The sequence below is a fragment of the Lepisosteus oculatus genome, chromosome 3 (genome assembly GCF_040954835.1).
Source record: "Lepisosteus oculatus isolate fLepOcu1 chromosome 3, fLepOcu1.hap2, whole genome shotgun sequence".
NCBI lineage: Eukaryota > Metazoa > Chordata > Actinopteri > Semionotiformes > Lepisosteidae > Lepisosteus > Lepisosteus oculatus.
In genome coordinates this window covers 38024458-38038604 of record NC_090698.1, presented here as the reverse complement: position 1 = coordinate 38038604, position 14147 = coordinate 38024458, and the positions used below count along the sequence as shown (strand labels likewise).

At 35.1% G+C, this 14147-nt stretch overlaps 1 protein-coding gene across 7 annotated transcripts in view; it reads left to right on the top strand.

Annotated features, from left to right (window-relative positions):
• Positions 1 to 9357, top strand: part of wdfy3 (WD repeat and FYVE domain containing 3) — a 166052-nt gene extending 156695 nt beyond the window's left edge. For 5 of the 7 annotated variants that reach the window (XM_015364893.2, XM_015364898.2, XM_015364884.2 and 2 more), the window contains 7 exons: positions 245 to 424; positions 774 to 956; positions 1734 to 1830; positions 2212 to 2580; positions 2801 to 2915; positions 4679 to 4876; positions 6321 to 9357. In XM_015364893.2, coding sequence (XP_015220379.1) covers positions 245 to 424; positions 774 to 956; positions 1734 to 1830; positions 2212 to 2580; positions 2801 to 2915; positions 4679 to 4876; positions 6321 to 6441 — 1263 coding nt within the window. In that variant the 3' untranslated portion in view covers positions 6442 to 9357. The remainder of the gene's footprint in view (positions 1 to 244; positions 425 to 773; positions 957 to 1733; positions 1831 to 2211; positions 2581 to 2800; positions 2916 to 4678; positions 4877 to 6320) is intronic. The other 2 variants (XM_015364903.2, XM_015364870.2) reach the window with 1 other exon arrangement.
• Positions 9358 to 14147: the final 4790 nt, after the last annotated feature.

Here is a 14147-nt window from a genome sequence, read left to right as displayed (position 1 = left end):
TCACTTACTTTTGTATTTTTTATAACACTGGGTTTCCCCAAGAAACTGTTGGCAGTTATCTAGGTTGTATAAGTATTTATTTATAGTAATGTGACATTAGTACAGCTTCTCCACCCTTAGAAATGTATGCTTTGAATTTACAGGTGGTGAGTATTTGTTCATGTGTTTGTGAAGGTGCATTTTGAAGAAACTTGATGTGATGTCAGTGAGATGTATAATTAAAACCTGTTTCCTCTGGTTGCAGGCTTTGCTGGGTCACACAGATGCTGTGACATGTCTGACAGCATCCTCAGCCTATCACATCATCGTCAGTGGCTCCAGAGACCGCACTTGCATCATATGGGACCTCAACAAGCTGGCCTTTGTTACACAGTTACGAGGTCACAGGGCTCCTGTGTCAGCTCTCTGTATCAATGAGCTAACAGTACGTAGGCTGCTCTGAATTGAATCTCAGTTACAGCTGTTTGATCTCTTATTGTAGTTGTATGAATTTACAGCAACAAAAATACTCACAATGAGAGATAAAATTATTTAAGTACATTCAGATGTTTTTGGTTGTCATGTAAAATTTGTGAATAGTATAGTTTACAGTTGCTTTTTCATGTTTTAAAATGCTATTCCACAAGACACCAATACAATATAGCTACCACAGTAATGCTGTATTAATGCTTTGTTCATATTTAATTAAAAACTTAAAAAAGTGAATATATGGGGAAGCAATTAATTTATTTTTGAGGTTGTGTGTTATTTACACTCTGTTTCTGTGTTACCAGGGAGACATTGTATCCAGTGGTGGTACTTACATCCATGTGTGGAGCATCAATGGCAGCCCAATTGTGAGTGTTAATACCTTTACTGGACGGAGCCAGCAAATCCTTTGCTGCTGTGTGTCTGAGATGAACGAATGGGATACCCAGAATGTCATAGTCACAGGACACTCTGATGGAGTTGTGCGGGTAAGAAACTTTTACATTTGTAACCATTTAGTATTTTTTCTGTCATCTACTGTACTGTATGTCCTCCACTTTGTATTTGAATAAAAAGGGAAATTAAGTATAAAAGTGTTGCACAGGAATAATTCCATAACTTTTTCATGTACAGGCTTCAATGTGTGTGTTATTCTCGTGAAACTTAACTGATGTCTCACCGCCATCATTATTAAAGTAATTGAAAGTATAGAACTGATAGTTGGATATAATAATAATAATAATAATAATAATAATAATAATAATAATAATAATAATAGATACTTTATTAGTCCTGTGAGATAATTAATAATAATAGTACACAATATAGCACTAGTCTGGACACATGTGAAAATATAAACTTCTGAAGAACAGGTGGAATAATTTTCATATTACATTTTACAAAATAAACTTTTCTTTGCTTCGCACATTGGTATGTGATTTAGTATACACATACAAGGACAATTGATTGAATTGAAAGGTTTCAAACTATTTGCTGAGCCTAAGAGCCAAATAAATTTCCAAAATAAATGAATAATTCCAGATAAATAGCAGAAATTTAATTATTACTCCTTTGGGGATAAAATACTTCAACTGAATTGTTCGTAGCCTCACACAAATTAATTGCAAATGTGATACAGAATATTAAAGAATCTCTTAAATAGTGTAAATCTTAGAATCTGTCCTTCATTTGGATTATTTCAGGGGTAACCTTAATAATGTTACAGATCATTGAGGTTAAAACATGTTGACACCCTATTTTTCTAGTTTTGGAGAATGGAGTTTCTGCAGGTTCCTGAGACTCCAGCTCCAGAGCCAGTAGAGATACCTGATGTGCCTGACTGCTGTGCAGAAGACAAAATCGGTGAGCTGTTTAGTCCACCATATATCTTTGAGTGAGGGCAAGGCTTAGGACTCGCATATCATAGCAGAATTTACTGCTTTAACGTTTTCATTAAACCTGATTCTAGAAGAAGTAACCCAGTGAAAATAACAAACATGAATACTTCCTTTCTTTTAGTTTAAAAACATCAGCATGCTGTTTCTTTTAAGTGTTAACTGTTTTTTTCTCATTGAAAGTTCCAAACATTTCTGGTGTTTATTTGTGGCATAAATAAAAAACAACAACTTTTTTTTCTTAAAATAAGTTCATTTCATAGGAGGAATGATTGCTTTCTTTGTGGAATGTCTATTGATAGGGCAGGAAAGAGCACTATTCATGATTAATGGTTGCTTCTCTAATCAGAAGGACAAGTGGCTCATGATGATGACAGCAGTGACTCCGATGGAGATGATCAAAGTACCAGTCAGGAAGCCAAGCCACGAGTGACCCACAGCCAGCAGGGCAGCGCCATTCATAGGCCAAAGAGCTCTGTGAACAGGCCGGGTACTTCCTGGTCTGCTGACAGCGGTTCGGATGATTCTCGACGGTGGTCAGACACTCTCAGCTTGGATGAGAAAGATGGCTTTGTGTTTGTGAATTACTCCGAGGGCCAGACCAGATTCCCAGTGCAGGCACACCCACAACCTATACCACAGAGCAGTATACACCCACAGCCTAGTGCACTAGCACATGGGCCAGTAGAACCCAGGCACTACAACAAACTGCGACCAGGTGAGTTGTGCTCCTCATAGTATAATCCACATTACTGTTAAAGACTGAAACACTGGTATTTACTGCTGTAATAAACAGATTTATTTTTTCTGTAAATTAACCTTATTATTGTCTGTAGACCGGAAACGTGGTTACACACTAGTTATATCCTCTGCAATACAGCCATTGTTATTGATACTATAAATTAATGTGTTTATTTTGTGTTTCTTCTAATCTTGAGCAGGCTATAGATGGGAACGGCAGCTAGTTTTCAGGAGCAAACTGACTATGCACACTGCTTTTGATCGGAAAGACAATGCTCATCCAGCTGAAATCACCTCTCTGGGCATCTCAAAGTATGATTAATATTTTTTTTTAAATTGACACTTTAAATTGTTTTGAATGCTTAATGCAAAGATATACTGTATAACATTCAGTTAGTTTCAGTAATGTACAATACAGTAGAGATCCAATTAGGTTCCATTCTTGCAGCAATACCTGCATCAATAAAAAGGTCTACCACACACAGCAAACCATGCACTTGTTTTCTGTTGATACAGAGAACAGTGTGAATTTGTAGTTCCCTCATTTTGTGAAGCTGCGCAGATTTAAGTTAGTGAAAGTGAAACCTAATCATCTAAAGATATGTTATCTAGTCGTCTAAACTTAACACAGGGAGAACATACAAACTCCACACAGTGGAGATAGTACCCCAGGAAGTGTACCCAGGGCCACAGCATGTGAGGCAGCAGTGCTAACCACTGTGCCACCTTGCCATCCCCTCATGAAAATATATCATAATATATAAGCAGTTTAACAATCTATACCTTTTATGTCTTATAGCTTAAGTTCCAATGTTCAAAACACCATAACTGTTCATTATATTTATTTTGAACAATTTTATTTTTTTAATCCATTACATAATAGGTTAGGTGTCTGTCCAAAATTGTTAATGAATCCTATGGTGACAGTTTCCCTTTGTGAGTTGTTAATGTCGTAGACGGGTCTCTCCACCAATGTTTTTTTCCCCAAAATGCTCATGATGCTCAAAACACTGATATTGGGGCCAGCTGTCCCAGAAACCGGCTAACCTACCAGTATGTCTTAAGACTGCACCACCCATACTGTAGGAAACCCACATGAACACAGGGAGAACAATCAAGCTCAATGCTGTAAGCTCCTTAGGAGTTGAACATCACAGAAATGCCAATCACTGTACTACCATGCTGCCGTAATTCAGAAATGCTTTTCAATTGAGATTTGTTTGTACTGTGAAGCTTAAGGGTATCTGTTTTTATTACATTTTCTACACAACAGGTAGTGTGGGAAATTTGAGTTTATTTCATTTTCCTTTTCATAGCTAAGATAACTTATAAATTATGTCTTCCAACAGAAAACATTTAAAAGGTGTGTTTGTGTGGTTGTCAGATAAAGATAAAGTTAACATTACACCAGCCAATTTTTTAACAAAGCTAAACTTTGCACTAAACTAAATAAACACGAAAAAGGCTTATTAGCTGAAGGTTTTTTTTATTTCTGCTTTTCAGCAGAATGGGATTTACCTTTACTGATTCCTAGATAAACTCACCTTAGGGTATTACAAATATTTCCCCAGATCCTGTTTTAGGCTCCAGCAGAGGGTTTTAATGTGACAGCAACATAGAAATAGATTTTTTCTAAGTATGTGAGGTACAGTGATTATTTTTGTCAAAGTCATTTATAGTAGCATACACCATGACATGTTTGTGATATAAAAGTAGAGGAAGTCGTTTTCTAGAAAGAATTGTTTCCTTTGCGTTTGTGCTGTTCTGTGATCATAGTTCGAAACAAAGGCTCTATTTTATTATCAAAAAAGTCAGATTTGTGCTTCACAGTAGATTGCAGAATGGGCTGGCAATTTATGGTTATTTGATTTCTCTATTTGATTGGAAGGGTTTTAAATAACATTACTGTTTTTATGTATATTTGTAGTGTAATATTTTAGGTTGTTTTTTGTTAAAACTTTGTTGTTTAAGTGAATTATATGGTTAAAATCTGTTCAAACTACAGCACCATTGCAGCTTAGCTGTGTTATGTATGGTTAATTGTGATGGAGATATGATGGGTTGATTTATTTTAGGGACCACAGTAAGATCCTCGTGGGCGATGGCCGAGGTCGGGTGTTTAGCTGGTCAGTGAGTGACCAACCCGGCCGCTCAGCTGCAGACCACTGGGTGAAGGATGAGGTGGTGGACAGTTGTTCAGGATGCACAGTGAGATTCTCCCTCACAGAGCGGCGCCACCACTGCAGGAACTGCGGCCAGCTCTTCTGCCAGAAGTAAGACATTTTACAGTTACAAAAAATTACAGACCACAGTGAATAATAGCATAATAGAATTAAATATATATATATATTTCTAAATCATTGTAATCCAGCACAGAGTTTATTGTTGCAGTCTTTATGTAAAGATTCACATTTATATGCATCCCAGAGTAAAGTACAAAATTTAACTCTTGGCTGTAGATCTTCCATATGAAATATACAGTATACCTGTTACAGGAGGTGCACCAGATTCAATACACCCAGTTCCCTGGGTTACAGAAGGGTTTGGATCCTCAAGACTTTACTTAAGCTAAATCTTGTGTAATTTGGAAACGCACACAACTTTCTTAGTCATTTCTTGAATACAAATAGAGAATTACCATTCATGATATTGCAGTGAACCTCGCTTATTTTCCCTAGCTGTGTCTGTGAGTGAGGAAAGAGGTACAGGAGAGCACAACTTTAAACTCACAGTGTTTGTGCTTTAATGGGTTAAAGGGGGACAGCAATGCTATTTTCATATTTCAGGGTTAGAAAGAATCAGCATTGATGAATGCATTTCAAACTGCAATAAAAGTACAAAATGTACACAGTAACTTGTAAAACTTCCAATTTACATCACAAAATAGTGGAAATGTCCAGGTATGCATAGCGCCATGTTCTGCAATTCAGAAAGAGGCAACAAAACTTCTGGTGATGTGTTGCAGCCTTTTTACATTGTAAACAAACTAGCACTTCAGATCATTTTATACAATAGAAATATTGCCGAAGTTTGACTGACAAATTTACTTTGTTACCGAGATTTAATAACTGGTTTGAGAAATTGCGACTGCAGTTCCCCTTTAACTGGTGTGTCTTATTGTTGGAGGGGGTTAGCAAGAGAGAACATAGCAGCAGCAGCTGGAAGTCCATAAGGCTGAGAAAGAAAAAGGAAACTTCCCCATTTATATATATGCAAAAATAATTGAAATACCCTATAATTAGAATAATTTAATACTAACTATAGCATACAAATATCCAGTAAATAAATCCATTAGGATTGCATTTTAACTAATTTTATTGCTAGTGAATTAAATGTCTAGGACACTTAAATCAAATATGAGACATAAAAAGGGTGCACATTTGTCTGAATTTTACAACCGGCTTTTACCATTTAAATTCACTTGTTATGAGTTGTGCATGAAGCTAACATCCTTACCTTTTGTGTTTGAAAAGCACCTTAAGATTGCAGCTTGACGAAAGGTATGAATTTGAAAAAGTATGTGCTTTGAAAATACTTTCAATCATTGCATCACAATGATGTGATGAGCAAATAAATTTAAGAAACATGGCCAAATTAACCATATCACACTTTTTTGTTATGTTTTCTTTGTCGGTGTACAGTACCGGTTGCTGTTGGACTAACACAGAAGTGCTTTTTCTTAGAGCTTATCCCTTTGCCCATCTCCTTTCATTTCAGGTGTAGTCGATTCCAATCGGAAATCAAGCGTCTGAAAATCTCTTCCCCAGTGAGAGTGTGTCAGAACTGTTATTACAACCTGCAGCATGAAAGGGGATCTGAAGAGGGCTGCAGAAACTAGCGACCCCCATCGATGAAATGGCCTGGCAGAACCACTGGCATTGATACATTGATTCTGTGCTGTTTTCTTGTTAGGCTTTGTGAGACAGAAAGGAATTTGAATGGAGTCTGGACATTCACATGCATTTATTTGTACTGTGTATAAAGCACTGATTTAGAAAAAGGGATCACCAATTGCATTTAAGCGTATTGTTCCGTATGTGGCAGATAGATGTGATGGGGTAAAAAATCAGATCTGGTGATTTTTGAAAAAGGTGTTTTCCCCATTCATGTCTTTGCTTGGTCTTGCCGTTAATGCTAACTAAACATCTTTAAGGAAACACTGGCTTTTTAGATTTTAGATAGATGGTATATTAGGCCTCCACACAAAACTAAATGAATCTGTTTATATTGTAAATAAATGCAATGGCCTTTTTAACAAAAATAATTAAAACACTTTTGCCTGTTACATAGAAATTCTGACTAACCACTATTCACTTTAAAAAATGAATAGAAGAGTTTAGTCAACATTACTAGTTACAGAATCCCAGGGGGGATAGATGGGGGATTATGAATGTTAGTAAAAATGACCATGTATTGACATATTATTGTGTTTTAAGTGCAACAAACTCTTAGTGTTTGATTGCAACATGTATCATGTTTATATGTTGCCCACAGTATCTATACATCTGCTCATAACTCAATTCACAGAAACAAAACAAAACCTCTCATGTTTCCAGAGCTCAAAACAATATTTACATGGAGTGTGCTTGGGAAACAGTATGTTCACTAAAAACAGCTGGCACTGCATTATATCATCTCAGTGTTTTCGGCATAAATGTTTCTTTAGTTGTATATAGTCTATTCCTTCTATAAAAGCTATGGCCAGAAGACTGGCATGGCTCTTAAGATTGACCACTTTGTTCTGTAGAAAGCAGCTTGAAGAAACATATCATTGAAGGCTGGTTCTTCTCCTTATTAAGCTTATTAATGTGTGAAAGGAAGGAAAATTATGGCAAATATTTCAGTGCAGCTGAATTAAGAATTATGTCAGTGGTACACACAAAATAATGTGAAATCCTGACAGTGATTTTACAGAAGGGTTAACAATTTGCTGACTCTATCACATGTTTTGAGAATGATTTTACTACACCCAAATTAATTTGGCATTATGCACCTACTTGTTCTTGTTCTAAGGAAGGATTATTTGTGTGCAGATTTTATATCAATAAGATGTCATCAGTAATTTATAAGGTGAGATTTCCTGTCTTTAATTCAAATGTTTTTTTCTGTCTTCTGTTTCTTCTTTTTTTTTAAATGTGATTTGTTTTCATTCTAAGCATTTTCATTTTCATTTCCAAAGCAAAACTAATTTAAAAATTGGAAATATAATGGTATATTTTTCTAATACCCATTAAATAGCTTTATAATTAGTTTTGTATCCAGCACACTTTTGAATGTGAATCAGAAATTACACGTTTGGAGATTCAATGTACTCATTGACTAAGATTATTTTCTACATTATGTTTTAAGTGTTTTAAGTGTTGATGCACACAGTGCTGCATATACACTGCCAGTAATTGTGCAGGTTGCCACAAGGAAGGAACACTTCCTTCAGCGTTATGGAACCATCACCATAAAAAGCATTTTGTGCCCTTGGAGAGAAGCTGTTTATGGCAATATTTGCAGATCAAATGAACCCACTGAAGGCTTTGTGAACTTGCATACAGAGGAGTGTCAAATAGTGTAAGTGGTGAGTGTTTAGCAAAACTGGTAAACTTCACAATGTTTGTGTGCGCCCTTCTTTAATGATATTGTTAAATCTTGGGAATTCAAAGCAAGGGAATGTACAAAATAACAATTTTTAGATGTTCACTATATGCTTCTTTGCAAAAAAAGAATAAAATGCAACAAAACATTTGATAATGGAATTTCAGTGTCTCAATATCTGTAGGGACAAACCTCTTTATAATATGAATTTAGAAGTTACTTATGAGATCAGATATATTTGCTTTTCCCTAAACTGTCATTTTTGTATCGGTACTGTGGGCAACCATTTATTGAAATGCTGCTTTAATGGTTAGAACCTTATTGGATGACTTTGTTTTCTGTGTCATACTTGTGAAATGTTTTCATAAACCTTTCGTTATATGTAATATAAGTAGAACTGTGCATTTTATTTTGTACATTTTAGATGGTAGCCATTATCCCCCTTCTCCGCCATGTAGCGTGCACTCTATTGTTATTATTGTTAGAATAATTAATGTACTGTATGTATATTTAGTGTGCAATTGTAACATCAAGCTGATAGAGACCTGCTGTCTTATAGCAGCTTCCAGAAACTTAATGGTAAACTGTTCTGAGAGTTATTTTGCACCTTCTTATGTACAAACTGTAAGGAACCATAATTTTATCAGATACATTTTTATTTGAGCGCTATCATTTTAATGGACACATTTCTTTACAGTAAATGAACTGTATAAAGTATTTATGCAATTATACTGTTTTTTTTTATTTCAGCAAGTTTTGTTACTTGTTGCATGATTAACACAGCTGACTTTCTGTGTCAGTGCAATGTATATGTTTTATTTTATTTTGTTTCATAAGGCATTAACTAATTACTTGTAAGCCCAGAAAGACCATTATGTGTACAGTTATGATGAGAATACTGGAAAACTGACAGAACTCTGGTGGAATTTTGTACTATATATGAAAAACAACAGGTGAAATCCTTGGGTTATTTTTTTGGTGGTCTTGTGCTAGACTGATGCATTACTACAGTATCTAGCGTGCAATCTGTGATAGCTGAATGTTCATTGTATATTTGTCTTCAGTAAAACCTCAAAAACTAGGATAACCCAACAAAAATATGTAACTATAATGCAATAGTTCTGGTACTAATTTTTTTTTCAATTAAATTCCTGCTATTTGCCACCAACAGTGTCCTGATTTATTATATTTCAAATGTGTAAACAATTATTTAAAAATGCATTGTGGCATCTTTTTATATGCTTTTTTGTTATTCCTTTTTTATTCTATTTCAGACTTTCCCTTTATGTTTTGGTAGGAGTAAGATTCACTATGGGAGCTGAAGATGTAACATTCAAACCCTGTAAAAACTCATATGTTAATTAAACAGACTATAACAGTATCGTATACAGAATATAATATTCACCCACTTGGGATTTTTCACATTTTATTGTTACTGTATGTAATCCAAATGTATTTATTTGGGATTTTTTGCCCTTCAGCAATTCAGCATACTTCTGTCGAGGTGAAAGAAAAAAATATTCAGATCTTCCTCATTGATGTAAAACAGAAAATAATGGATTGCACAAGAAATCACCCATTTACAGTAACACACTTAATTAGGGTATGATACAATCAGTTGCTTTTAAAAGTTACATAAGTTGAATTATGTCCACAATCCTGTGTGCAATTAAGGTGTTTCACATGAATGCAGGTTAAGTACACATATCTCTGGGAGGTCCCACAATTGATTAATCCATCTCCCAGCGAAAACTGCAGCAATCATCAAAACAATGGAATATTCAAATCTGGGATAAGGTAACTGAAGGGTACCAATCTGGGGAAGGGTATAAGCACATTTCCAAGTTATTTAGTAACCCCAAAGCATATTAAAGTCCATTATAAAGAAATAGAAGATATGGCACAACTATGAATCTGTGCAGAACAGGGCATCCTCAAAAACTACAAAATAGTATTTTAGCACTATTTAGGGAGGCCAGTGTAATGAATATACCTGTGTATAACAGGGATCTCAGCCGCCTGGGCTAGGGGAGTTCTTCTTTAGCTCAGCTGGCAAATTCCACGTTGTGTGACGCCAGAGACCCGGGTTCGCGCCCAGGCAGTGAGGGACGAACCGGCAGGGCAGGAGCAGCAAGGGCGGAAACCCCAAGAACTGTTACACCAGCAAGATCCCTATGACAACTGTAAAGGAATTACTATCCTTCACAGATGAGATTGGAGAGATGGTGCATATGACCAAATTTTTAGGGTGCTTCACAGATCTTGGTAGAATGGCAACATAAAAGCCAACGACAGTCTGTCAGAATGCATGTGGGAAACTTTTGAGACCAAGTGGAGGAAGATTCTATGGTCTGATGAGACCAAAATTGACCTTTTTGGCATCAGTACTAAGTGCTGTTGGCACAAGCAGGACACTGAGAACACCATCCCAAGTGTGTAGCATGGTGGTAGCACCATCATGCTATGGGGATGCTTTGTTGCATCAAACAAATTGCATATAGTACACAGAAACCTTTGAGTAAAACCTGTTGCAGTCTGCAGGAAACCTACTGTAGGAATTGGAAGAAGACTCATCTTCCAGCAAGACAATGACCCAAAACATACAGCCAAGCTACACTGGAGTGATTTAAAATAAAAAAAGCCAATGTTCTGGAGTGGTGCAATGAAAGCCTGGACCTCAAGTCAAGTTCAGATTCTGAAGCAGTAGTTAAAAATTGCTGTTCACCAGCAGTTGCCATCTGTAAACCAATCCTAAATGGAATAAAGCTTTCTTTTGCCATTTCTCTGTTGAGTACCAATAGGCCTTCAATTTGACATGTTGCATTAATAAAACCTTTTACAAAACATTGAGTTATAATAAATCTTAGCATGAAAATATAAAAGGAAAACAATTAGAGTTCTAATGTTGAACTTGTGTATTTGTAGAAATCTAGTGTAATTAATGCAATTTTAAACTCTTTATCTTATTTAGGACAATTAATATTTATTATTATTGTTGCAATAAAGATTCTCAAACTGTTATCATTAATACTGCCAGTACTGATGTCCCTTTCTGCACTAAATATCTATTTTTAAATCTCTGAGACTATACAATTTAAATTACATTAGTGGTCTGGACAATTCTTGACAATGAAGCTACATTTAATTTAACATTGTCGTTACCAATGTATATTCTGTTGAGAAGCCGTGACTATACATATTTTCCAAATTTTACCCCCCTCCCTCCAACACAAAAAATATGTTTTATTCCTGGATTTACTTACAGTAGGCCTCCTAGCAGTCCAGCACTTTATTAACTGGGAATGTAGCTTCACTCTTGATTACCACTTGAAAACATATTTTATCAAAGTCAAGAGTTTGCTTCTTGGGAAGGGTTAAAGTTGACAGGAGATTGTGAAATCACTGATAGTAATAAACTGTTACCACTGATTTGTATATGGCTGCAATGCAGGGATCTCATATTACACTGCTGTTTCATATTTCTCCAGCAGTGTGCGCAAGCTAGCACAAAAGGGAATCACTTTACAGGCAATTACCTTGAGATTTGAGCACATATGGAAAGAACACGCGATACTCATTTCATTCAAATAGAGCCCATGAAATTTGGTACAGTAGGTTTGTGTACTTTATAAGTTAAATAAAATTTAAAAATTGTATTCTCACAAAACAACTTCCAGGTTTAGCCAAAGTGTAAAAAATGGAACAAATAAAAGGTTAGTGCAATTTATGTTGTATTAATGCAACTGATGTACAGAGATCAGTTAAAATGCTGAAAAAAATATTTTATTTTAAACTGTATTCTTAGATTAAACATACTTAAAATTTTCAATATATGAGCAATTTGTTGTTTATTGTAGGTATATCATTGCATGTTTTTAAACTTTTTTATCACATCTAATAAATATGACAAGTGTAATTATTAAATCAATATTAATGTAATAGTTAATATCCACATTAAAATATAAAAGAATTGTAACTGGATTATCTAAAATGTTTAGATTTAATAAATTAGTAGAGTAACAAGCAAAGCCTAAACATAAATTAAAGAGATAAAAGAATGAATCTACTTGTTTTGACCATTTCTGAAGAAAAAATACACAAATAATGACATATAGAATATATAAATATTTCTTCATGAACAATCACAATATTGAGTGGCCAGCCTCACAATTCAGAAAAACCTGAGGTTTATGTAGTTGTGTAAATACATTGAGTTAATGTATTATACTTGTTGTATGGATCTAATCTGTGATCCTACACCTGAAGGCTTTGATATAGTTTTATTTCATGTGTATTCTAAGATTGGTAAAAAAAAAGGATATTAACAGTGGCCCACCAGTGAGGGAGCAGGGTATACAGTACCATTTACGTGTTTGAAAGAGTAAGGTGAAATGATTTATGCCTTGTCACTTCAGGATGAAAGTGATATACAGTAGATTATTAATTTTACCAAAACAATTTTAAAGTAGTAAAGCACTTTGAGTCACTAAAAGCCTAAGTGCATCCAGTTAATGACAGTAAAGTGTGGAGTGCAATCTTTTATATTATTAATATTTTTGGCTTATATGATCTCCATGAAACAGAAAATTGCATCTTTTTTGACAAACAGTTAACACATGTTAACTGTTTATATAAAACGTTCTATATGAAGCAAACAAGAAAAAAGGTCCTTAAAGTGTTAAACTAATCATGTCACCCTAATAAAATTCAAATGAAGAAAAGAAAACTCCTTGTGAATCACCTACTCAAAATGCCCTTCTTCCTTGTTCTTCCTTACAGAACAATTATAGAAGGTAAAATAGAGTTAGGTTAAAAGTATTTGGATAATTTTATGTTTTCTAACCATCGTCAGTAGCTGCTTTACCATCAGACAGTTTTAGAGCCTAATCCAGGAAGCACAGGTTGCGGACAGGACACCAATTCATCATAGGCTAACCAGGGGGCAATTCAGAGATACCAATGAATCTGGACAGTATGTCTTTGGACTTGGAGGAAACCCACCTGGACCTGGGGAACATTCAAACTCCAAACAGATTATGCCTCAGGCCAGAATCAAATCCAGGACGCAGGAACAGAGATACAGTATAGGGCCACCATTTTCTAACTTCTGCTACACAGAAATCCATGAGTCTGCATTTGACATTCCACTTACTGTACATACCACTGAACACATGGCCAAGCAGTTTATAGTGAGTCATTATAATTATTTTCTGTTTATGAGTCAGCAAATCTGAATTTTAAGGTTTCTGCTTGGATTCATTATAACACAAAACTGTCCAAAGTCTGTAGTTACTCCCCTTGTGACTGGATCTACTGATTAATGAAATATAAATAGCTGTGGAAGTCACAGGCTAATAGTCTAGAGTCGCCACCTGACCCCATAATCCCCAGACACTCTTGAGACTGAAGAGGATTTTAAAATTGCCCTGAAAGTGAAGTAAATTAATGTGCAAATTGAGCGCTTAATATTTAACAAACTATTTAAATTGCTTAATTACTCGGGCATGACTATACAACAGTCCTCTAAATATGTGAACATTGAAATTATCTTATTTTAATGATCATTTCCATTGTTTAATAATATAATTGATTAAAACATAATCCTAATTTGCACTACCTGCCGATGTTACGTACTGTATCTGTAAAATAGTGAAAATCACGTTTATTTTGTAGGCTTTGCAGAATGGTATGACAATGACAATAGTCAGCAGGTATTTATCAAAATAGGAGAAGTTTAGTATTCAATTTACATGTTAATTTAGTACAGTTTCAGGGGAACGCGATTTAAGATCTATCGATATTTTTGTAGTGTTTTGTTAATATTCTAGGCTAAATAGTCAGATATTCAGGTCCTTCATAAACCTTTCAAGACACAAAATAATTTTAAAGTCGTTTACACGGCAGCCGCCTCACAACCATTACACAATAAAACTGCAATCAGTATGTCCTATAACCTTA